This window comes from Ornithorhynchus anatinus, chromosome 6 (assembly GCF_004115215.2).
Source record: "Ornithorhynchus anatinus isolate Pmale09 chromosome 6, mOrnAna1.pri.v4, whole genome shotgun sequence".
NCBI classification, from domain to species: domain Eukaryota; kingdom Metazoa; phylum Chordata; class Mammalia; order Monotremata; family Ornithorhynchidae; genus Ornithorhynchus; species Ornithorhynchus anatinus.
In genome coordinates, this window is record NC_041733.1 from 46,106,175 (window position 1) to 46,131,533 (window position 25,359).

At 62.9% G+C, this 25,359-nt stretch overlaps 1 protein-coding gene across 1 annotated transcript in view; it reads left to right on the forward strand.

Moving 5' to 3' along the window:
- The first annotated feature begins 1,088 nt into the window (after nt 1-1,088).
- Nucleotides 1,089-25,359, forward strand: part of AR (androgen receptor) — a 58,729-nt gene continuing 34,458 nt past the window's right edge. Inside the window, 4 exon segments of the mRNA XM_039912399.1 lie at nt 1,089-1,187; nt 1,190-1,452; nt 1,455-2,181; nt 2,184-2,361. Coding sequence (XP_039768333.1) covers nt 1,127-1,187; nt 1,190-1,452; nt 1,455-2,181; nt 2,184-2,361 — 1,229 coding nt within the window. The 5' untranslated portion in view covers nt 1,089-1,126.

Below are 25,359 nucleotides of genomic sequence, written 5' to 3' on the forward strand. Positions count from 1 at the left end.
ACCTCCGTGTGCGCCGGCCCGGGGAGGGGGACCGCGTCTCCCGGGACCGTGGACGGTGCGTCTCGGTGGGCGTCGGGGGAGGATGTGCATCGGTGGGGTCGGGGCCCCGCGTGGATGGGTCCGGGTGGGTCGGTGTGAGCGAGTGGCCGCCGAGGGCCCCCCCTCCCCCCCCCCGCCCTCTCCGTCCGGCCTGCGCACCGGACCCCGGCCGGGAGCGCGGGGACGGGGGCGCCGGGACCGGGCCGCCCGCTCCTCCCGGGGCTCGGCCGGGCCGGGGGAAGGGGGAGGGCCCGGGGGCGGGCCCGGGGGCGGGGAAGGGGCGGCCCGGGGAGGAGGGCCCCGGCCGTCTCCAACCGTTGCGTTCGCCGCGTCCTCCCTCCCGCCCAGCGGCTCCGCCAGCCCCGGGCGGCCCGGCGGGGGCGGGACGAGCTGGGACGGAGCGGGTGGCGGACCCCTTCCCCGACCCCCGCGGGGACCCTCCCCCTATCCCCCGGGGACCCCCCCCCCGACGGCCCTCCTCCCGCCCCCGCTCCCCTCCCCGCTCCGGCGGCTCCCGAGCCTGTTGCATCGCGGCGCCGGGGAAGTTTGCAAAGCGGCTGGAGACTCGGACGCCGGGCCGGCGGCGGGTAGGGCTGCCCGGGGGGCGGGGGCGGGGGGCCCCCTCCCCAAAACGCACACACACGCGCGCGCGAGCGTCCGCTAGCCGGGGGGGGGGGTCCCCTCCCTCCGAAGCCCCCGGGTCCCCGGGGGAGCCGCTCCCCGCGAGGACCGGCCGGCCCGGTCGCCGGCTCGGGGCGGGTCCTCCGTGTCCCGTCCCGTCCCCCCCCCCCCCCCCCCACCCCCCCTCCGCCCGCCCCTCGCCCCCGCCCCCTCCCCACCCCGCCCCCTGAACGCCCGGACCTTCGGGGCCAGAGATCAAAAGATGCGCAGGCGGCCCCGGGGACGGCGGCAGCGACAGCGCGGGGCGCAGACCCGCACCTGCCCGGCCGGTCGCTGAGCCGCGGGAGGGGTTGGGGGGGCGGGGGGTCGGCGTCCGGGGGTCCGGCCGGACCGGGGGGTGTCGGGGGTCCGCCGCCGCCGCCGAGCCGCGGGCCGCCCCCGCCCCGCTCCGCCCCGGGCCGCGGCGATGGAGGTCCAGCTGGGGCCGGGCCGGGTGCACCCCCGCCCCCCGGCCAAGACCTTCCGGGGGCTTTCCAGAACCTCTTCCAGAGCGTGCGCGAAGCGAGCCAGAGCCCGGGCGTCCCGGGCGTCCGGGGCCCCGCCGCCGGCCCCCGGCCTCCGCCGCCGCCGCCTTCGGCCGGTCCCGTCCAGCCCCCGCCGGAGCGGGCGGAGGGCTCCCCGGCCGGCTACCCGTCGCCGGACGACGACGCCGGGCGGCGGCGGCGGCGGCGGCGACGACGACGACGACGACGACGAGGAGCGACGGGGGCGGCGACGGCGGGCGACGGTCCCGGCCGGCGGGCGAGGGTCCCCCGGGGCCCCCCGGCCCTCCGGGCGGCCGTGACTCAGCCGGCCTCCTCCCGGCCGAGCCGGGCCCGCTGCGGCACCTGGCGAGCGGCTCCCCGGCGCGGGAGGCCCCCGGGCCCGAGGAGCCGGCCTTCCCGCCCGCCGGCCTCTCGGACAGCGCCAAGGAGCTGAGCAGGGCCGTGTCGGCCAGCATGGGCCTGGGCGTGGAGGCGCTGGACCACCCGAGCCCGGGCGAGCAGCCGCGGGGCGACTGCATGTACGCCGCCCTGCTGGGCTCGCCCCCCGCCCGCCCGCCGCCCGACGACCACCCCGCCGCCTTCAGGGCCGGCCCGGCCAGGGGCCCGGCGGACCCGGACCCGCCCCTGGCCCTCTTCAAGGCCGGCGCGCCGGACGACGGGGTGGCCCCGGCCGGGCGCGACTACTACAACTTCCAGCTGGCCCTGGGCGGGGCGGCCCCGCCGGCCCCCGCGCCCCCGGCGCCCCGCATCAAGCTGGAGACCCCGCTGGACTACGGCAGCGCCTGGGCCGCCCAGTGCCGCTACGGGGACCCGGCCGGGCCGGCGGCCGGGCCCGCCTCGCCCGCCGCGCCCTCGCCCTGGCACACGCTCTTCGCCGCCGACGAGGCGCAGCTGTACGGGCCGCCGGGGGCCGGGGGCCGAGCCGGGCCCGGGCCTTACGCCTACCCGCGGCCGGCCCCCGGCCCGCCCGGGCCCGAGGGGACTTCGCCGCGCCGGACCTGTGGTACCCGGGGGGCGTCGTGGGCCGGGTGCCCTACCCCGCCGCCGCCGCCGCCGCCGCCGCCGCCGCTGCCGCCGCCGCCGCCGCCGCCGGCTGCGTCAAGAGCGAGCTGGGGCCCTGGATGGAGGGCTACCCCGGACCCTACGGCGACATCAGGTCAGTCGGGGGCGGGGGACGGCCGGGCGGGAGGACGGGAGGACGGACGGACGGCCGGGCCCGACCCTCCGCCGTGCGCTCGGCCCGTGCGCCCAGGGCGCACCGCCCCGCCGGCCGCCCGAAGCGGGGCTCCTCGGCGGGACGGCCCAGCCGGCCCGGCACCCGGCGGGGGTCGCGCCGCGGGGGTTGCACGGGCCTTGGGGAGCCCCCCGCCCCGCTCCGGGATCGAGCTCCCCCCCGGGACCGGCCGGCCTCGGCCTCCCGGCTCGCCCCCCTCCCGCACGCGCTCTCGGCGCGGACCGCCGGGTGGCCCGCCGGGGGTCCGCCGGGTGGCCCGCCGGGGGTCCGCCGGGTGGCCCGCCGGGGGTCCGCCGGGGCCAGCGGGCTCGCCTCGCGGGGCTTTTGGTCCGAGGCGGGAAGAGAGGAGAGAAGACCAGTCCCGACGACGCCGGGTCCCGGACCCGTTTAGGAGCGGCCGGGGCACATTGGAAGGGGAGGCCGGGGGGTAGAGCCCCATTTACCGTCATTGCCGGCGTCGTCCTTCTCCTCGCCCGTCATCGGCGGGACGGCCACAACGGGGAGCTTTAGTGGGCAGCGGGGAGAAGTGCCCGGAGCCGGGAGTTAGGCGGGGACTCGCTCGGGAAGGGCCCCCTTGGCCCCGGCCGAGGGGCAGGGGCGTTCTCTCTTGACCTCTCGCCCGCCCCTCCGGGCGGGAGTTCGGAGTCCCTCCCGATCCTCCCCCAGGCGGCGACCCCGGGGGTCCGGGGGCAGAGATCGGGCACCGACGGAGCCCCGATTCCCCTGGCCGGGCCGGCCGGCCCGCTTCCCCTTGACCCTTCCCCGGCCGACGCCCTCATCGGCTGCGCCGTGGAGATTGCCCCGGGAGAGAAGAGCGTCCAAGGCCGTCCGCCGGCTCCTCCGGCGCCTCGGCCGGAGTCCTTGATTCTGCGGGGGCCGGGGGCAGGGCCGCCGACGGTCCCCCCCGGCCCTGCCCCCGGGGCCCCGGGGGAGGGGGTGGTCGCTCGGGTTTATCCGGCCTCCCTCGCTGCCGGAGCGGGGGCCGTCCCCGGGCCCGGCGGTCGGCGCCCAACCTCGGCCGGTCCTGGGGGGGGCCCGGAGGGGACGGCGGGGCCCGGGGTCGGGCGCCGTTTCTCGGCCGGATCTTTCCAGGGGGGAAGCCCGGGCCGGCGGCGTCGGGGAAAGGCCGGAGGGAGCCGGGGACACCCGACGCGGAAGCGGGTTTCCGCGCCGGCCGGGAAGGAGACGAGGCCTCCGGCCTCGACGGGGACACGGCCCCCGCGGGGTCACGCGGCCCGTCGTGGCCGGCCGCCGGCCGGCCCCCGTGCCCCCGACGCCCAACGGGGGAGGGGGCTCGGATCCCCGAAGCCTCGGGCGGGTTTTTTTTTGAGAGGAGAAATGGTCCGGATCGGTCCTTGGACGTTTATCTGCTTTCAGCTCGCCGAAGGAGGGTGAGAATTTTCCCAGGACTTGTCGACCGACAGAGCGTTCCTCCTTGGTGTTTTATCGCCCGGCGCGAGGCCTGCCTCGACTCTTGTGTTTCCCAGAGTCGGTGCGCGGCCCGGGGCAGGCCGGGGGTGGGGGCGGGGGTGCGGCGGCCGCCGCGGCCGCCATTTCAGGCGCCGCGAGCGAGGGCCCACTAGACCGGCCCAGGCGGGGCCGGGGAGGTTCGGGGGGTCTCCCCGGTGCGGGGGGGAACGTGAGAGCCACCGGCTCCACCCGAGGGACTGCGGCCCGCGTCCGGAGGTCGAGGGCCGGCCGGTCGGGCCGGGCCCCGGCCCTCGGGAGGAGGAGGGTGACGGGGACCCGGTGCCTTCCGAAGGCGGAGGAACGGACCGAAATGGCGTGTTGGCCTTCGGGCGGGGGCGTTGAGCAAGCTGGGGGGGGGGGGGACGACGATCGGTTTTACCTGGTACCGTTCCCCACCTCCCCGCCCGGGAATTTCCCTGGTCAGTTTTTTTCTCAGTTTCAAAAACGAGGGGACAAGCCAACAGACTAACAGCCCTGCCTGCCACGGCCGTCCCTCCGGGAAGCTGGGTCCCCCGGACTCCCGCTCCCCTGGGGGCCGGAGGAGAAGTCGGGGGAGGTGGGTTGTGGGGTTGGGCGGAAGGGGGGCCTCAGTAGAAAGAGCGATCCAAGAACCGGGAAACAATCGCTCCCCTACCGAGGCGTCCCGGCCCTGCCTCGGCCCGGCCCCGGGACCTCCCTCCCGCTCGGGCCGGATGGAGCGGGGGCGTCGCCATTTTGTTTCTCGGGGAGATTTCCTCGGGTCGCCCGGCGGCTCCCGGGGGACTCTTCCCCCCTGAGAGGGCGGGCCGGTCCCACCGGACGGGCTGAGGGCCTCCCCGCTCGTGCCCCCTCCAAGTGTCCCGTCCCCACCCCAATCCACCCCGGCGGTGATCGCCCCCGCGGTGGTGGTCGTACGGCGGAGAGAGGATGGCGGCCCCGCGCGTTCGCCTCTGCGCGGGTCTCCCGCTCCCTCCGCGCGGTGGCCCGGGCTCAGTCCCCCCGCCGGCGGGGCTGAGACACGGGAAGGGGCCGCCGGTCCCGGCGGGGAGAGAGGATGGTCTCTGCCCACCGGGAACGGCGCCCTGGGGGGGGGGGACCGCTGGCTTCCCGGCGACGTCGGGCCAGAGGAGGGGGCCGGCTGCGTCCCCTTCGAGGGAAACACGAGAAGCGGCCTGGCCTAGCGGCAAGAGCCCGGGCCTGGGAGCCAGAGGACCTGGGTGCCAATCCCGCCTCTGCCACTTGTCTGCTGGGTGACCTTGGGCAAGTCACTTAGCCTCTCCGGGCCTCGGCTACCTCGTCTGCAAAACGGGGATTGAGGCTGTGAGCCCCACGTGGGACGCCCTGATTACCTTTGTATCTCCCCCAGCGCTCAGAGCGGTGCTTGGCACCCAGTGAGCGCTTAAGAAATGCTCTAATGAATTATCGTCGTTAAAACCGAGGCCCAGGGAACTGGGCGGTCTGGGCAGGCCCGTGCGGTCGGGTGTCCTGTGGGGAAACCGAGGCCCCAGACACTGGGCGGCTCGGGCAGAGCCGTGCCGCCGGATCCCCTACGAGGAAACCGAGGCCCAAGGAACTGTGTCGCCCAGGCAGAGCTGGACAGCCAGACCCCCCCCTTTGGGGAAACGAGGTCCCGGGAGCCGGGCGGCCCGAACGGCACAGCGCAGCCGGGTCCCCGACAGGGAAACCGAGGCCGAAGGAACCGGGTGCCTGTGCAGCGCCGGGTGGCCGGATCCCCTACGGGGAAAACCGAGGCCCCGGGAACTGAGCCGCCTGGGCAGAGCCGCGTGGCCGGGTCCCCCGTGGGGAAACTGAGACCTGGAATCTGAGCTGGCTTCGGCAGAGCCGTGTGACCGGGTTCCTCACGGGGAATCCGAGACCTCCAGAAACCGAGATCCCTGGTTGCCCCTGCGGCCGTGAGGCCGGGCTGCCGGGGAAGGGGACGTGACGGTGGCGTGTCGGGGGCTGGGGGGGGGGGTGCTCCCCGAAAGGAGCCATCCCCCGCCGGGGGGGGGGGGGGGCGGCTCGAGATGGTCCCGCAGGGAGGGACGTGGAGGCGGGCTGGGGGCAGCCGCCGGTGGGCGCGGGTCTGGTGGGGTTGGCCTGTCGGTGGGCTGCCTGCAACAGGAGCCGAGGGTCCAGCGGCGGGGGAGGGTTGGCCGGGGCCCGGGCCCTCGGGCCTGTCCCCTGCCCGCCGCAGCCGCCGTCCCAGCACAGTCCGTGCTGGTGGAGCGCCGAGCTGCCGGGCCCCGGGCCGAGGGGCTGAGCAGCGGGTTGGGGGCCGCTGACGGGGTACGGGGCACGCCGGCGCCCGCTGACTCTGGGGTCTTCACGGCGAGGGGACCCCGGCTCAATCCCAGAGCCTCGGGTGGCTGCCGGTCCGGGCTTCCGCCGGCCCGGAATGTGTCTCTCTGTTGTTGTATGGTAATAAGAATGATAATAACAATCGTTAGGGTATTTGTGAAGCCGTTACCGTTGTAGGCACCGGGGTGGATGCCAGCAAATCGAGGCGTACTCTCCCAAGCGGTTAGTACAGCGCTCCGCACCCGGGAGGCAATCGTCAGATACGATCGACCGCCGGACGGCCCGGCCCCCGACGCGGCCCACGGCCCCTCTCCTCCGCGTCCTCCGGGGCGACCGCTCTGAGCTCGGACCGGGGCCGCCGTTTTTTGGGGTCTGTAGCGGCTCCTCTCCGGCCGCTCCTTGGGCACCTGCCCGGGGCCCCTGGCTTTTGCAGATAGGCGGGGGGCCGCCGGTGGGGCTGGCCACCTTTGCTTTTTTTTAATGGTACTCGTTAAGCGCTCGCCTTGCGCCAAGCACCGTCCTAATCGTCGTAATAACCGGATACGAGCAAATCGGGTCGGACACAGCCGCCGTCCTACGGCGGGCTCACGATCTCGATCTCCATTTTACAGATGAGGGAGCTGAGGTCAAAGAGAAGTAAAGTGACTTGCCCGGGGTCCCACAGCCGACAAGTGGCAGAGTTGGGATCGAAGCCCGTGACCTTCTGACTCCTAGGCCCCGTGCTCTGTCCACTATGCCAGGCCGCTTCTCCGCACTGAACCGAATGCCGGGCTGGGTACGAGATAATCGCGTCCCACGGGGAGCTCGCCGGCTAGGTAGGAGGGAGAAAAGGGATTGAATCCCCATTGTACAGATGAGGAAACTGAGGCCCAGAGAAATGAAGTGACTTGCCCAAGGTCACACAGCAGACGAGTAGTGGAGCTGGGACCATGACCCAGGTCCTCCGCCTCCCGGGCCCGGGCACTCTCCACCGGGCGTCCTGGGCACCCTGGGCCCTGCGGCTCCTGGCGTGCCGGGTCGTTGGCCCCGACCTCTGTGGGGAGAACCCCGAGAAGCCCCCCGCACCCTCTGGCCATCTCGGCTGCCTCATTCCGGGACCCCCAGGAGAAACCCCAGCCTGGCCAGGTCTCACCTGAGAGAACCCTGGTGCTTCTGAGCCCGTGGGGCCGTGGGGACCGGGTCCCGGGGGCGGGGGGGGACCCTCAGTCCCGGCCACCATCCATCCACCCCAGCCCCACCTTCCCCTACCACCCAAACTCAGGGCCCTCGGGGGAAGAGAGGGACGAGGAAGAGGGGGCCCCCGGGAGGCAGATCGGCAGGGGCGGAGGCTGGGACCCTCTAGCCTGGGACCCCGCACGGGGCGGGAAGGCGGCCCGCGCCCAGCTAGAGCCGGGAGGAAGGAGTGGGCAGTAAGGGCAGGAAGTGACATCACGCTCAGGGACGCACTCAAACCCAGACACTCGGGGAGGCACGTCCTGGATGTGGCCAGGGCCTCGCCCTCACAGCCCAGCGGACTCCCTCTCCGCTCCCGGCTCCTCTTCCTGCTCCCCGCTCCTCTCTCCTCTCCCTGCCCCCTGCTTCCCGCTCCCCTCCCTCCTGTCCCTGCTCCTCTCCTTCCCCCGGCCCCGGCCCGCTCCCCAGTCCTCTCGCTCGTCCCCTGGCTCCTCGTCCTCCTCCCTTTTCCTATAATAATAATAACCGTATTTGTTAAGCACTCGTTTTAGGCCAAGAACTGTACTAAGCTCTGGAGTAGATACCGCTGGTCTGCTGGGACCTGCGTTTCACTGCTCCGTGCCTCGGTTACCTGATCTCTAAAATGGGGATTGACACCGTGAGCCCCAGGTGGGACGGGGGCCGTGGCCAACCCGCTTCGCTTGTATCCACCCCGGCGCTTAGTACCGTGCCTGGCGCGCTGTAAGTGCTTAACAGATTCTACGATTATTATTATGGTTATTCCAGTCAGGGCCCACGTGGGGCTCCCGGGCAGAGGGGGAAGGAGAACAGGAAGGAGAACACGAGAAGCAGCGTGGCTCAGTGGAAAGAGCACGGGCTTTGGAGTCAGAGGTCATGGGTTCGAATCCCCGCTCGGCCACTTGTCAGCTGTGTGACTTTGGGCAAGTCACTTAACTTCTCGGTGCCTCAGTTACCTCATTTGTAAAATGGGGATTAAGATTGTGAGCCCCACGTGGGACAACCTGATTCCCCTGTGTCTACCCCAGCGCTTAGAACAGTGCTCGGCACATAGTAAGCGCTTAACAAATACCAACATTATTATTGTTATTAACAGGTATTGAATCCCCATTTTGCAGGCTAGGTAACTGAGGCACAGAGGAAGCAGAGCGACTTGGCCGAGGTCGCACAGCAGGCACGTGGCGGAGCGGGGATTGGAAACCGGGTCCTCTGACTCCCAGACCTGGGCTCTTTCCACCGGGCCACGCTGCTTCCTCTCCTTGCTTCTCCCTGTGCTCGCTTCTCCTTTCCCTTCCCCGCCCCCCAGGTTCCCTCCCCTTCTCCCTGATCCCCCCTCCTCACCCTGCCCTCCATACAGGTACACACTCACACGTGCATACACACATGTTTGCACACATGCCCGTGAGCACCCACTTACCTCTAATCTGGTTTTCGCAGTTTTGCGATAGACCCGTTGAACTTTAATGCCCGTTTTTCAGGCATTATTCCAAAACTCTCCCACTCTAGATAAACTGCAACGTTTACTTTGGCTTAAATTTTGATTGACTCGACTGGAGGGATTAGAGCCTATTTCAATTTCCTATGAGGTAAAGGGCGGTTCCTTTTAGCATCGATGAGGACGGGTCTCTTGTCTGTTTAGCGCAAGTTGCTATTTTGTCAAAAGGGGTGAGAAAAGTACCGTGAAAAATGAAGTGTCACCTAAGGACGAAGGAAAAATCAATTCTCTAGTTTGAAATATTTTACTTTGGGGTACATAATTATCTTCTTGGGGTGCACAGTAATAGTATTCATGCATTGCTTACTCTGTGTCAAACACTGTACTAACTGCTGAGGTAGATGCAAGATCATCTGGTTGGAAACAACCCCTGTCCCGCACTGGGCTACAGGGGAGGGAAAACTTGTAGTCGGTCCCCATTTTACAGATGAGAAAACCGAGAAGCGAAGTGACTTCCTCAAGGTCAGACAGCAGACGAGCGGCGGAGCCGGGATTAGGACCCCGGTCTCCCGACTCCCGGGCCCCAGGAGCTTCCCATTAGGCGACACTGTTTCCAGATTGCTCCCCCATTTGCATGACACCGTTTGAGGCCCAGAGTGAAACGCTGCAGGATCCTGCAAGCCTGCATCTCTACCCACATGCATGTCAGCATGCACGCGTGTCCATGCACACCCGCTCCTGACACATGAACGTACGCGTGCAGGCAGATGCCATCTCTTGCCCTAAATCATTCCCGTGGCGTCAGCTGTCATCTCTTCGCGGATGATTCCCAGATCTATCTCTCCAGCCCGGATCTCTCTCCTCCTCTGACATCTCGTATTTCCTCCTGCCTTCAGGACATCTCTACTTGGATGTCCTGCTGACACCTCAAATTTAACGCGTCCAAAACAGAACTCCTAAACCCTGCCCCGTCGCTGTCGACGGCACCACCATCCTCCCCTGACCCGCAGGCTCTTTGAGAGCAGTGACGCTGTCCGCCAATTGTCCTCTCCCGATCGCTCAGCACAGTGGTCTGCACAGAGTAGACTGCCAGTTCCATCAGGGCAGGGATCGTAATGATGATATTTGTTAAGCGCTAACTATGTGTCAAGTACGGTTGTAAGCCCTGGGTTAGATACAAGTTAATCAGATGGGACACAGTCTCTGTCCCATATGGGGCTCACGGTCTTAATTCCCATTTTACAGGTGAGGTAACTGAGGCACAGAGAAGTGATTCGCCCAAGGTCACCCAGCAGGCACGTGGCGGAGCCAGGGTTAGCACCCGGGTCCCTCTGACTCCCAGGCCCGTGTTCTGTCCATTAGGCCGTACCGCTTCCCTACTCATACCTACTAAGCAGATGATATCTACTGACTCTCCTGTCCTCTTCCAAGGGCTCAGTACAGTGCTCTGCGCCAAGCGAGCACTCTGTAAGTGCCGTTGACCGACTCCTCCCTCGTTCAACCCGCGTATTCAGTCGGCCACGGGATTCTGCCGGTTCTAACTTCACAACATCTCTAGAATCCGCCCTTCTCCTCTCTATCCAAACTGCTCCCCCGCTGACCCTCCGCGACTCCCGCGTCAGACTCCTTGCTGACCTCCCTGCCTCCAGTCTCTCCCCTCTTCACTCTGCTGCATGGATCGTTTCTCTACAGAAACGTTCAGTCCATGTCACACGCCGCTCCTCGAGACCCTCCTTGCCCATCCACCCCCACGACCCTCAGAAACTCCTCACCGTCCGCTTTAAAGGGCTCAATCAGTTGGCCCCCTCCTACCTTTCCTCACTGATCCGGAACAACCCAGCCCGCGTACTCTGCTCCTCTAATGCCAATTTATCTCGCCGCCGACCTCTCGCCCACAGCCTCCCTCTGGTCTGAAGCTCCCTCTCTCTTCGTAGCCAACAGACGATCACTCTCCCCCCCCTTCAAAGCCCACCTAAAATCACATCTCTTCCAAGAGGGCTTCCCCGACTAAGTTCTCACCCTCCCGACTCGGTCAACTAAACACTTGACCGCATACCCTTTAACCCCTTTGGTATTCACCCCACTCCCACGACCCTCACGTCCGTCTCCATTATTTATTTTAATGTGTCTGTCCCCGCTAGACCGTGTCATCGTCAGTGGTCTCTATTGAGTATTTACCGTGGGCAGAGCACTGTAGTAAGCACTTGGGAGAGTACGGTATAACGGAGTGGGTAGACACGTTCCCTGCCCGCAGGAGCTGCCAGGCTAGGGACGAGCTTACGGTCTGTGGTCTAGTCTCTAAGCTTCTTGAGGGCAGAGATCGTGTCCGCTAATTCTGTCGTCCTCTCCCAAGTGCTCGCCACAGTGCTCTGCACACGGTCGACTGGCAGCTCCTTGAGGGCGAGGATTGTGTCTGCTTGTACTCTCCCCAGGACAAAGCTTTGGGCACAGAGTAAGTGCTTACTCAATAAATGCCATTGATTGATTGATCGATTGGCTGGGAAAGGTGAGGGACAGTATCAGTATACACAGGAGGAACACCGTTTGGCCACCTACTCGGTGTGGTGTGCTGTACTAAACGCTTGGGAAATGCAGAATAAAGTGACGCGTTGCCGGTCCACACCGAGCTTCCAGTCTAGTGGGGGAGACCGACAAATATTTCCGACTCTGCGGGGGATGAGGGAAGTGAATTGAAGGGATGGGCACACAGGAGAAGCGGGGTGGCCCGGGGGGAGGAGCCCGGGCCGGGGAGTCGGAGGACCTGGGTTCTAATCCCCGCTCTGCCACGTGCCTGCTGTGTGAGCTGGGCTTAGGTCATTTCATTTCTCGGGCCTCAGTTACCTCATCTGTCAAATGAGGATTCAGTACCTGTTCTCCCTCCCCTTTTGACCGCGAGCCCCGTGTGGAACGCGGACTGTTTCTGCCCTGATTATCTTGTATCTGCCCCAGCGCTTGGCACGCGGTAAGCGTTTATGAAACAGCGCAGTTATCGTTATTACCGTTATGAGTGCCGAGGAGGGGGTGAAGGAGTCCGGAGGGGCTGGCAGGGGGAGGCGGGCCGAGGAGTTCAGGGTGAGGTGGGTCGCGCTTCCCTGCGCCGGCCGGGACCGACCCCGGGGCCCGTCCCCGACCCCTGGCCGGTCCAGGTCCCGGCCACCGGACGCACTCCGGCCGCCCCTCGGACCGGACCGACAGGGCCCCGGAGGCCCTCGGGGCCAGCGTGGAGGCCTGCTGGGGGGAGGAGCCTCGGCCCGAGAGCGGGGAGGGCCGGGGGCTCCCGCGGCCTCAGACTTTTTCGAAAAGGCCTTCTGGCCTGGTCGCCCCCCCTTCCGGGCCTAGCCTCCAGTCCCGGTGCAGGTGACGGGCACCGGGTCGTTGGCGTTCCAGGAAAGTTTCCCCCACCCCCCCCCCCTCTGGCCGCCGGCCCCCCGCCGAAGGGCCCGGGATATTTCGGGCCGGACCCTAATAATATCCCACGGCGAGCACGCCCACACTCCCATCAGGGCCCCTCCGCTGTTTGCTTTGGAAACTCGCTGGGCCTGTCTGTGCCCGGCCGGCCTGGCCGGCCCGGTGGAGGAGAGCTGGCCGCCCCCCCCCCCCCCCCCCGCCTCCCGCATCCTGGGCCGGGGATCCCCACTCTGGCCTTCCTCCCTCCCAGCACCGAGTTTCAGGGGACTTGGGGGCCCGGGAGCGGATGAGTAGGTAAAGGTAAACATCGCCTTGATTCTATTTAGTTGCCATTGTTTTTACGAGATGTTCTTCCCCTTGACTCTATTTATTGCCATCGTTCTTGTCTGTCCGTCTCCCCCCGATTAGACCGTAAGCCCGTCAAACGGCAGGGACCGTCTCTATCTGTTGCCGACTTGTTCATCCCAAGCGCTTAGTACAGTGCTCTGCTCATAGTAAGCGCTCAATAAATACTATTGAATGAATGAATGAATAAAGGGGTTCGGTCTGGGTGGGATTTGGCCGTCGCTGCCCGGCAGCCCGCCGGCTCCCTGTGCCCTGGACCCTCCGGGCTGGGATGCAACGAGAGGATCCCGAGCCCCGGAAAGGGGTCCGGGCTGGGCCCCGGGAAGGAGGCTTAGCCGTGCTGGGCCAGGCTGAGGCAAGTCGAGCTGAGCCCAGCTGGGATTCATTCATTCATTCAATCCTACTTATTGAGCGCTTACTGTGTGCAGAACACTGTACTAAGCGCTTGGAAAGTACAGTTCGGCAACAGATGGAGACACTCCCTACCCACCGCCGGGCTCCCAGTCTAGAAATGAGTCAGGAGACGCCGAACCGAGCTGTGCCGGGCCAAACTGAGCTGAGCTGGGCCGGGCTGGGCCTCGCCGAGCTGAGCTGTGTAGAGCAGGACCAGGCCGGGCCGGGTTAAACCGAGCCACGCCGAGCTGTGCCGGGTGGAACTGAGCCTTAATGAGCTGTCCCGGGCCGGGCCGGGCCGAGCCGTGCGGAGCAGAGCCCGGCGTCTCTTGACCATCCTAACGGCCGTTGGCACCGGAGCCGGGCGGAGTGGGGAGAAAGTGGCTGGGTGAGGATACGTTGGGTCCCCCTGCCCACTGGGGCTCATGTGACTCGCCGTTTCCATGGTGCCCCACCCCCCGCCCATCACCGGAGTGGGACACGTGAACCCGCAGCCTCCCCGGAATCGGCGTGTCAGTGGGGGTGCAGCGGGCCGGCGTCCGCGTGTGTATATGCACATAAGTATGTGCACCTAGGTGTGTACATGTGACCCGACCCTCCTCCGTCCCCCCGCCTCAGTCTCGCCCAACTCCCTACCCTCTCCTCAGCCTTCCTCTGGACCCGTCGATGTCTCCTCCCTTCTGTCTCCTCCTCCTCTTCCTCCCTCCCCTCTCCTCTTCCTTCTCCCCCTCCTCCCTCCCTTCCTCCAGCCCATCAGCCCCCCACTTTGTATTTTGTTCACATCCCCGCCACTTACCTACTCAGTCTCACTCCACTGTCTAGCCTATCATCTATTCAGTGATTTCATCCCAATCCACTCGCACCACCACCGGCTCGGTCCCGGTCCTTCCCCGGAACCCGCTCCTGATCCCCTGCCCCCACCCCCCTAAGCAGAGACCGTTCGACCCCTCACTTTCAGAGGGGCCGGAGCCGAGAGCGTGTCACGGCTTCCGGGGATACCGTCCCAAGGGCTTGGCACAGGGCTGCGCACCGACTGCAGTGTCCGTACGGGTTGTAGAGAGAGGGAGGCGGGGGAGGGCAGGGGGAATGGGGTGGAGGGAAATAGGGGAGGGAAAAACAGAGGGAAGGAGGTGTGAGATGCAGGGAGATGGAGGGAAGGGGGGGACAAAGGAAAGGAGGTAGGATGAGGCTGGATGGAGGGAGAAGGAGATGGGAGTTGGGGAAGGGGATGGAGGAAGAGGGGAACAGAAGAAAAGAAGTGGGAATCTGAGGAAGGGGAGAAATAGAGGGGCAGTGGGGGAGGAGAGAGAGGGAAGCAGGTGGGAGAAGGAAGGTGGAAGGAGAGGGGACCGACGGAGGGGAGACAGAAGAGGAAAGGACAGCCCCTTTCCTCAGGCTACTTTTGATTCACTCCAAAAATCACATCCACTTCAGGGGCAGCAGCTCCCAGGGCAGGCAATGAAGCTCTCACTTCCTAGGGTGGGAGGGATGGAGTTGGGGTGGGGGTCCTGAGGGGCTGCCCCCCAGACTGGGGCGAATGGGACTGCCGCTGGCCCCGGAAGAACGGGGGTGTGGAGCAGGCTAGCCGCCTCCCGGCCATCCCCTAGTGGTTTCCTGAGCAGAGCTGACCCCGCACTAAGCCTTGTGCTAGGCCTCGTGCTGGGTTTCGGGGCCGAGCAGCCCAGCGGAAGGTAGTGACACGTTCCCCGAGGGTGAGGGAGGAAGAACCAGGACCGAGCCGATGGTGACGATGGTCGATTAGACTGTAAGCCCGTCAGAGGGCAGGGACTGTCCCTGTCTGTTACCGATTTGTACATTCCAAGTGCTTAGTACAGTGCTCTGCACATAGTAAGCGCTCAATAAATACTATTGGATGAATACAAGTGGGTCGGGACGTGATCGCTGAGTAGATGATGGGTTAGACGAGATGGGTAAGCGCTGAGCACGTGAACAACGTAAAGAGAAAGAGGAGGTGGATGGGCTTCCCCTCCACAGGCCCCTGGAGATTGGGGCAGGAGCAGGGCTTATTCTCTGACAGGGTGTCTCTTCATTATTATAATAATAATAATAGTTGTGGTATTCATTAAGCGCTTACTATGTGGCAGACACTGTACCAAGCTCCGGGGTGGCGACGAGCAAATTGGGTTGGACGCAGTCCCTGTCCTACTGGAGGGTCTCGGTCTCCATCCCCGCTTTACAGATGAGGTAACTGAGGCGCGGTTCGGTGACTTGCCCAAGGTCATACAGCAGACACGAGACGGAGCCGGGATTAGAACCCGGGACCTTCTGAGTTCCAGGTCTGCGCCCTGTCTACTCTGCTTCTCTATGAGATGGGGGGAGACCTAAATCCTCCTGCCCACAGTCCTAACGCCCAGAAAGAACAACGGGCAGCAAATGGCAGGCACTTCTAGCCACAGAGGGAAGCCAAGCCTCCTACCCCAAGCCGAGGACCCTGGGGCTGCCTTCCTGTCCCTCCCTCGGAACAGAAGGAAGAATATTTATCCTTTATCGCAGGGAGGCAGGGTGACCTATCGATCGATCAGTGGTCTTTATTGAGCGTTTGCTACGTACTGAGCGCTGTTCTAAAAGCTTGGGAGAGTAAAGTGCAACAGAATTAGTGGTCGCGTTCCCGGCCTGTAACAAGCTTGCGAGTCTACAGACCTAGTGGAAAGAGTCCCGGACTTAAAAGTCAGGTTCTAATTCCATTTGCCTGCTGGGTGACCTTGGGCCAGTCACTTTGCTGCTCTGGGACTTTGTTTCCTCGTCTGTAAAATGGGGAATCAAATATCCGTTCTCTCTCCGTGTTAGAATGAGAACACTACAGAGGCAGGGCCTGCATCTGACCTGATTACTTTGTATCGCCCCAGCGTTTAGCTCAGGAATTGGCCTGTGGTGAACACTTAATATTCTTAATGGCATTTATTAAGCGTTTTCCATGTGCCAGGCACCGGGGTAGAGCGTGGCTCAGTGGAAAGAGCTCGGGTTTAGGAGTCAGAGGTCATGGGTTCTAATCCCGGCTCTGCCACTTGGCAGCTGTGTGACTTTGGGCGAGTCACTTCACTTCTCTGGGCCTCAGTTCCCTCATCCGTAAAATGGGGGTGAAGACTCTGAGCCTCACATGGGACAACCCGATTACCCTGTATCTACGCCAGGGCTTAGAACAGTGCTCAGCACATAGTAGGTGCTTAACAAATACCAACATTATTATTATTATTATTACACAAGTTAATCAGGTTGGACACAGGTCATGTCCCACGTGGGGCTCACAGTCATTCATTCATTCTTTCATTCATTCAGTTGTATTTATTGAGTGCTTACTGTACTGAGCGCTTGGGAGAGGGCAATACAACAGTAAACAGACACATTCCCCGCCCACAACGAGCTTTCAGGCTCGAGAGGGGGAGACAGACATCAATACAAATAAAGAAGCGACAGACATGTACCTAAGCGCTGTGGGGCTGGGAGGGAGGAAGAAGGAAGGGAGAAGTCAGGGTGACGCAGAAGGGAGTGGGAGAAGAGGAAAGGGGGGCTTAGTCTGGGAAGGCCTCTTGGAGGAGGTGGGCCTTGGAATGAGGCTTCGAAGACGGGGAGAGTCATTGTCGGATTTGAGGAAGGAGGACGTTCCATCTCAGAGGTAGGACAGGGGCTGAGGGGCGGCGGCGGCGAGACGGGCGAGATCGAGGCACAGCGAGAAGGTCGGCATTAGAGGAGCGAAGCGTGTGGGCTGGCTGGTAGAGGGAGAGTAGCGAGATGAGGTAAGAGGGAGCAAGTCTTCATCCCCATTTTGCAGATGAGGTGACTGAGGCCCAGAGAAGTGAAATGACTTGCCCAAGGGCACACGGCAGACAAGTGGCACTGCCGGAATTAGAACCCAGATCCTCTGACTCCCGGCCCATGCTCTTTCCACTAGGCCATGCTCCTTATTATGCATCAAGCCCTGCTCTAAGCACTGGGGTACGTAAAAGTTAATCGGGTGGGACACAGTCCCTATCCCACATGAGACTCACAGTCAGTATAGGAAGGAGACCAGGAATTGAATGTCCATTTTACAGTTGAGGAATCTGAGGCACAGAGAAGTGAAGTGACTTGTCCAAGGTCACCCAGCAGGAAAGCGGTAGAGCCGGGATTAGAACCCAGGTCCTCTGGCTCCCAGGCCCGTGATCTGTCCACCAGACTGTGCTGCTTCCCCGACCATCATGGTCATTTAGTAAGTCCTTACCGGGTAATAGGGTCGGACACAGTCCCTGTCCTACACGGGGCTCACGGGCTCTGGCCTGGGTGGGAGGTTTCTTGTGAGTGGCCAGTGGTTCCGGAGCTCCAGACCTGGCTCTCTCCGCCCCCCCCCCCCCTTGCCACCGGATGCCCCATGCTCCCTGGGCAGATGCCCCACCTCCTTCTGGGCATTTGCCCAGTGGTTCGGCAGAGAGGAAGCCGTCCTGGGCAGTCCGCTTGCTTAGCCGTACCAAGCCCCGTACCCGCCTTCCCAACCAGGGACTTCCCTTGTATTCAGTGCCCCCCCAACTTCCAGAGCGGTTTTGCCCCCTCCCCGTGCCCTGCGGGCTTCCTCTCTCACCCCAGGCCAAAGGGTTCTAGCAGGGGCAATTCTAGCAGGGGCAACCCGACCTGGTGACCCCTCTCTGGGGGGAGAAAGGGAAGAGACCGGGATAGAGGGGACAGAGGGAGGGATGGAGAAAGGAGGGAGAGAAGGGAGAAGGAAGGGTCAGGGCAAAGACGAGGGAGGGAGGAAGAAAAGGGGGAGGGAAAGGACAGGGATGAAGGAAGGGAGGGAGGGGAAGGACGGATAGAAGGGTGGAAGAGTGAGGGAGGGGAGGGAAGGTACAGGGACTAAGGGAGGGAGGAAAAGACGGGGAAAGAGGGGAGGATCAGGGATGGTGGGGAGGGAAGGGTACGATGGAGGGAGAGTTGGAGAAAGGGGACGGGAAGGGAGAAGGACAGGGCTGGAGGAACAGGAGAGGGAGGGGAGCATGGAGGTTCGCTTAGAAGACTGGGCAGATGTGCATGTTTGTGTGTCTCTGTGTGTTTGTGTGGCTGGTAAAAGTGCAGCTAAGTTACACACACACACAAATGCACGGGCACACATGTCCTTCCTGCCCTCCGCCTCAGTCCCCAGGAGAAAGAGTGTCTTTGTCGGCCAGGAGGGCAAGTGGAGGCGAGGTATTTCCGGGAATTGTGTCACTCATGACTTTGAGGTTCGACCCTCTCCACAGCTTCCTGGGCCCTGGAAGGGGACTCTTCCTGGCCATCCCCCTGCCTCTGGTCCAGCCGCGACCCACTGGGCCCGAACCCACAGCCACGGGCCCCTGGAGAGATCTCGTGGGGAAGCCCGGACGGCCAATACGGGGCCCCGGAGATAGGGGAGGGGTCTGCTGCTCTGGGCGGTTGAGGGTGAGGAGGCAGAGAGGTAGGGATTCTGAGTTCTAATCCGGGCTCCGCCACTTGTCGGCCGTGGGACCTTGGGGAAGTCATTTCGCATCTCTGGACCTCAGTTACCTCATCTGTAAAATAAGGATTGAGACTGTGAGCCCCACGAAGGGGACAGGGACTGTGTCTAACCCCATGTGCTTGTATCCCTCCCAGTGCTTAGTACAGTACCCGGCGCATAGTAGGAGTTCAAAAAATACCACAATTAATATTAAAGCGGGAGCCCGCGAAGGGCCACCTGGGCCTCTGCCGTCTTCCAGATGGCTGGACGGAAACCAGAACCGGGCCAGACACGCCTGCTCCCCCTCAGGCTCGCCGGCTCCTAACTTCCTGCAGGCAGGGTCGCGTCTACCGACTCTATTTCCCCCTCATTCGTTCATTCGATCGTATTTATTGAGCACTTACTGTACTAAGCCCTTGGGAAAGTACAATACTTTCAGCACAGTGCTCGCACGCTACAGATTGGAAGCTCCCTGAGGACTGGAATGATATCTACTAACTCTGTTGTCCTCTTCAGCTCCTTGAGGGCAGGGAACGTATCTGCTAACTCTATTGGACTCTCCCAAGTGCTCAGTACAGTCCTCTGCTCACAGTAGCCTGTCAACTCTCTGGGGGCTGGGGTCGCGTCTGCTAATTCTGTTGTCCTCTCCCGACTGTTCAATATAGTGCTCTGCGTAGCGTAGGCTAAGTTCCCTGCCTACTAATTCTACTGTCCTCTTCTGAGCACTGAGTGCTCTCTACACCGTCGACGCTGCTCAGTACATACCACTGACTGACCGAGTCCCCGCGGGGCCCGGAATACAGAGCCCCCGGTTCCAGGACGTTGTTCACGGCGGAGACAGTGAGAGCCGGAGGTGTGGGGGCCGCGTGGGGCTGTCGGGGCTGCCCCTCCCCGGCTCTCACTTCCTCTTTCCCTTCCCCCTTTCTATCCCTTTCTTTCTGGCACCGCCGCCCCCAATCCATCCCCCCCTGGAGCACCCTCCCCCAACACCCCTCCGCACCATGTGCATAGTCACATACACGTCACACACGTGTGCGTGGCGGTTCCTGGAGAAGGGCATCTCCAGGAAGTGGTGGCGGGTCCTTTCTCTGACCTTGGTGGTCACATTTGATCCCAGAGCCCTCAGTTGACCCCCGTGGCTACAGTTGACCTCGGTGGCCACAGTTGACGCCGGCTGACCCCGACGGTCTGCCCTGGGCCGGGAAGGGGCCTGACTCTCAACCTTCTTCTGCCCTCTCTCTCGCTCTGGTTCTCTCTCCTCTCCCTCCGAAACCCTGGGCCCCGTCGAACCAGAGATTCCCAGCTCCCTGCACTCCTTGCCAGAAGCGACGGCACGCCGCTGGGTGAGGGTCGTGGGAGTGACTGAGCTCTTACACTGGGCCAAGCGTTGTGTACTGCGCGGGGATTATGGAGGCGGCTGCAGGCCAGCCGAGGAGTTATGAAACGCTCCCTCACTCCAGGCCCCGGGCTTCTGCCGGTCGTCCCCGTGTCTGCGGGTGTCACCCGGGCCCGCTGAAAGCCGCACCGTCCCTGCCCCCGGCCTGGAGGACATCCGCGCTGGCGGGAAGGAGCCCACGGCCCGGGATGTCCAGGGCCCCGAGGAATGTGGGGGCCGGGCACCCGGCCGACAGCGGCACCTGTCAGGCGCAAGAGAGGCCTGGCCCTCGGACGGACGGAGGCCGCCGAGGTCGACGGGTGCCAGGACGCCCGGTCGACGGCTCCTTATCTGCCCCGGGAGCGGTGACCCCTGCCAGAGTCCCGGGGTTCAGGCCAGGACATTGCGGAGCTGGGGAGGGGCCAGAGCTGACCTCACAGCAGGCGCCCCCAGCCCATCCAGCCCCGTCGGCCACGCCCGGCCACGGCACAATTCCCCCGTCTCTGTCCGGGCGGGGAGAGCCGGGAACGCGGCCCGGAAGGTTATTCCCGGCTCCCTCCCCACTGGAGACTCCGCCACCTGGACTCTCCCCGACATGCTCCCTCCCCCTTCACATCCATCCGGCCCCTGCTCTCCCCAGCCTCAAAGCCCTCCTAAAAACATCACGCCTCCTCCAGGAGGCCCTCCTCGACTAGCCTCTCATCTCCCCCCGGCCTCTCAGCCGTGTCATCTGAACACTCGGCTGCTCACCCTCGCCGGCCCACTAGCACTTTGGAATTTACAATGTGCCAAGCCCTGTGCCGAGCACTGGAATACGTGCCAGATAATCAGGTCATTCAGTCTGTGCCCCACACGGGGCTCACGGTCTAAGGGGGAAGGGAGAAGAGGGATCTGATGAGGAAAAGGAGACCCAGAGAGGTTAAGCGACTTGTCCGAGGTTACACAGCAGGCAAGTGGCAGAGATGGATTTAGAACCCGGGTCTTCTAACTCTCAATCCCATGCTCTTCCCACTAGGCCCCGGTGACTATGCTCTCTCGGTTACTCCTCCCTGTTAATAATAATAATAATAATAATAATAGTAATTTTGGTATTTGTTAAGTGCTTACTGTGTGCCCTGCACTGTACTAAGCATTGGGTTGGACACAGTCCCTGTCCCACATGGAGATCCCAGTTTCAAACCCCATTTTACATATGAGGTAAGTGAGGCGCAGAGAAGTGAAGTGACTTAACCAAGGTCACACAGCAGACAAGTGGTGGAGCTGGAATTAGAACCCGTGATCTTATTTTAGTATCTGCCTCCCCTTCTAAATTGTAACCTCCCTCAGGGCAGAGATCATAATAATAATGTTGGTATTTGTTAAGCGCTTACTATGTGCCGAGCACTGTTCTAAGCGCTGGGGTAGACATAGGGGAATCAGGTTGTCCCACGTGGGGCTCACAGTCTTAATCCCCATTTTACAGATGAGGGAACTGAGGCACAGAGAAGTTAAGTGACTCGCCCACAGTCACACAGCCGACAAGTGGCAGAGCCGGGATTCGAACTCATGAGCCCTGACTCCAAAGCCCACGCTCTTTCCACTGAGCCACGCTGCTTCTCCAATGTTTAAAACTCTTCAAAACTCCCAAGTACTCCGTACAGTGCTCTGCACACCCTGGAATTCCTGGAGTTCCTCGAGGGCAGGGATCGTGTCTACTAACTCTTTTGTCTTCTCCCATGTGCTCAGTACGGTGCTCTGCACGGTAGACTGCAACTTCCTTGAGGGCCGAGATTGTGCCTGTGTCCTCTCCGAAGTGCTCAGCCCAGTGTTGTGCACACAGTAGACCGTCACCTCCTAAAGGGCAGGGATCGTGTCAACTAACTGTATCCAAGTCCCCCGAGTGCTCGGTACGGTGCTCTGCCCGGAGTGGGCACGCAGTACGCACGCTCGCTGACGAGCCGGTCTGGGCAAGCCTCCTCCGCGTTCGGAGACGTCGATTTCCCAACTCCCTGGCTCCCCGGACGTTCCCGAATGTGCAGCGTGTCTCGGGCTCGGACTTTGGCCGCCGAGGCCGGGCCCCTGGAGACGTCTCAGTATCGAGGCCGGAGAGGGCCGGGCTGGAAGGGAGGGTCGCAGCTGGTCACATTCCGCGGCCTGAATTAGCTCCCAGCAGCTCGAGGGCTGACTGGCCTCTGACGGCCACATTTCCTCCTCCGTGGGCTCCCCGGTGCGGTGGTGGGGCCTGCGGCGGCAGGACGCCTCATCGGCTCGTTTTCTCTGGGGCAGCGCCCCGGCCCCCACCTGTCGCCCCCAACCCTGGCAGACCGGACCCGGGTCGGTGAAGAGGTTGGCGACCCCCATGTGGGAAAGGACCTATAAAAGAGTTTTGCTTGGGTTGGCCACAGGCCACTGGTGGCTTGGGTGTGTGTATGCGTGTGTATTTGTGTGCGCGGGCGCTTTTACACAACCGAAACATTAGAGGATGGGTGGGAGGCCACCCCTTCTGGAATCTCCCACCTCTCCCCGGAGCGGGAAGAGAGAGAGCAGGGGCCCCTCGGGGCTGGTTGGCTCCGGGCCCGCTTCGGAGGACACCCCCGGAGAAGGAAAAGTCGAACTTCCCCGGGCGAGCTAGCCACCCCCTCCCGAGGGTTTGCACGACTCAAGCGTGCGGTGGCCGCTCGGACCGTCGCGATCACGGCCCGACACCCCGGGGCTCCTCGCCCGGGGCGCGCCGGCCTCCGGCCTCCTCCTCCTCCGCCGGCTCCCGGCCTCCCAGCTCGGCCCCGCCGGACGGGATCCCCCCAGGTGCGGCCTCGGCCCCCGGCCCCGAAGGAGGAGGCCAGACGGGGCTCTCCGAGCCCCTGGAGACGGTGCGAGGGTCCAGCGGGGCCTCCCACAGGCAGCAAACAGATTTGACAAAGCAGCGAGACCACAGAGGCAAAGCTAAGTGTCTGGGCCGGGGCCACGGGGATCGGGACTGTTTGTTTTTAAAGAAGGTGCCAGTGGGAGAAGACAGGTCCAGCGCACCCCTTGTGGTCCCGGAGGCTTGGACGGTCCTCTCCCCTGGAGCTCACCGCCTCGCGGAGAGCCGTGAGGGACGGCGGAGGGCCTAAGCAGCACGGCCTAGGGGATAGAGCAAGGGCCTGGGAGTCAGAAGGATTTGGGGTCTAATTCTGGCTCCGCCACTTGTCTGCTGGATGCCCTTGGACAAGTCACTTAACTTATCCATGCCTCAGTTCCCGCATCTGTAAAACGGGGATTAAGACTGTGAGCTCCATATAAGACGCGGACGGTGTCCAATCCAGGTAGCTGGGGTATGTACCCCAGTGCTTAGAACAGTGCCTGGCATGTAGTAAGCACTTAATAAATACCATTAGCATTATTATCATTATTATTATTATCATCATCCTCCTCTCCTTCTTATAGCTGAGGAAACTGAGGCCCCGGAAGAAGTGGGGACTGGCCAAGACCGTTCTCCAACTCTTTTAGAGAAGGACCTGGGTCTAAAGGGAGAGCCCGGGCCCGGGAATCGGAAGACCTGGGTGTGACCTTGCACCAGTCACTTCCCTCTAGACTGGAAGCTGGTTGTGGGCAGGGAACGCGCCTATCAACTCTGTTGTGTCGGACTCTCCCAGATGCTCAGTACAGTGTTGTGCACTCAGTAAAAGGGTCAGTAAATACCAATCGATTGATTTGCGGGACCTCAGCCTCCTCCTCTGTAAAACGGAGATGAAATCCCTGTCGTCTCGCCCCCTTAGACCATGACCACAATGTGGGGCAGAGGCTGCGTCCGACCTGATTATCTTGTATGTACCCTGGCGCTCAGCGCAGTGTCTGGCACAGAGTAAGAGGGTCACAGACACCACAGGGAGTATTATTTATGGGGGAGGAACCTGGGACTCAGGGAGCAGAAGTGACTCCTCTCAAATGAGCGGGGGCAGAGCGCGGGCTAGGACTCAGGTCCTCGTTTTCCCCGCCCCATGCGGGGACCACTACTAGTCCTCTTGGTTGGACTTTCAGGCCCCGGGGGATGGGGAGCCCAGGAGAACAGCTCCGCGAAGTATCAGTCGAGTAGGAGTCACAGAGTTTCTTCCGAGGGGCAGCGGGGAGAGGCCGGAGGCGGGAGAGAGGGGAAGGGGCGGAAAAGAGCGGACTGGCCATTGGGGTGAAGAGCCAGAAATCCTCAAAAATCTCTGACTCCGGGAAGAGTGATCTAGTCTCCCTTTGTCCCGACCAATTCCGGGACCTGGGTGGGGCGGGGAGGCCCGGGAGGTGGATGACGCCGGGGTCCTGGGGGGCTGTGGGAATTTCGTCTGCACTGTGCCCAGGAGGCCGGGGGAGCAGGGGGGAGGAGAGGGAAGGGCCGCTGGAGCGTGGGAGGAGCACTAGATCAAGGAGGAGCACTAGAGCACGGAAGGCTACCCGAGTGCTCTCTGGCAAGGGAGAGAGGAAGTGGGAGGCACGTTTGGCAAAATGCAGCGGAGAGCCTGAGGCGGCCGGACAGGACAAGGAGCGGGGCCGGGCAGAGGCGGGCACGCTCCGACGGGGACATCCTGGCCCCGCCCCGGCCCCGGCCCTGCCGCCTCACAGAATGGCCCTGCCCATCTCCCCCGCGGCGGCCATCTTGTAGGAGCGAGGCATTTCTTCCAGGTCCTCGATGCCACAGGCCGCTCCGTGCCTCCATCTCTCTGTCTCTGTCCCTCTTCCTCCCTTTCTTTCAGTTTCTGTCTGTTTTTGCCTTTTCATCTCTCCTTTTCTGTCCCTTCCTCTCCTGGGCTCTCTACATCTCTTTTTTACTTGTCTCTATATTCTCTTTGTTGCTGTCTCTCTTTTTGCCTCTCTATCTCTGTCTTTGACGCCACCTGTTCCTTTCTGTCATTCTTCGATTCTTTCTTTTCCTCCTCTCTCTGCTTCTCTCTTCATCTCTATCTGTTTTTGTCTCTTTCTGTCCGACTCTTCACCTCTCCCTTTCTATCGTTTTATGACTCGCTCTTTTCCTCCTCGTCTCTCTACCTCTTGCTTCATCTCTATCTCTCTTTTTGCCTCTTTCCTCTCTGCCTTTGACTCTTCATCTCTTCCTTTCTACCTCTATTTCTCTCCTTGTCTCACTACATCTCTTTGATTCTGCTCTCTTTCTGTTTCTGACTTTCCCTCTTTTTCTCTGATTGTCTTTGTCTCTGTCTTTATTGGATTGTCTTTGTCTCTCTCTGTATCTTTTTATCTCTCCCTCTTTCGCTTTGTCTCTGACTCTACATCTGTCCCTCACTATCTCTGTTTCTCTCTTTGTCTGACTCCTTGTCTCTGCCTCATTCTCTTTCTCTTCATCCTCTCTGTTTTTCTCTGACTCTCTTTGTCTCTGAGTTTCCTTCTTTTTTGGTCTCTGTCTGCTTTTCTCTAAACGTCTCCTCTTTGTTTCTCCTTCTGACTCTTTCACTCTGTGGATCGTCTCTGTGTCTCACCTTGTCTCTCTTTCTATGCGTCTCTTACCTTCTAGCTATTTCTCTCTCTTTGTCTGGGTCGGTCTGTCTCTGTTTCTTACTCTCTCCCTGTCTGTCTCTCTTTTTTTCTCTGTCAGTCTCTCTCTGTCTCTCACCCTCTCAC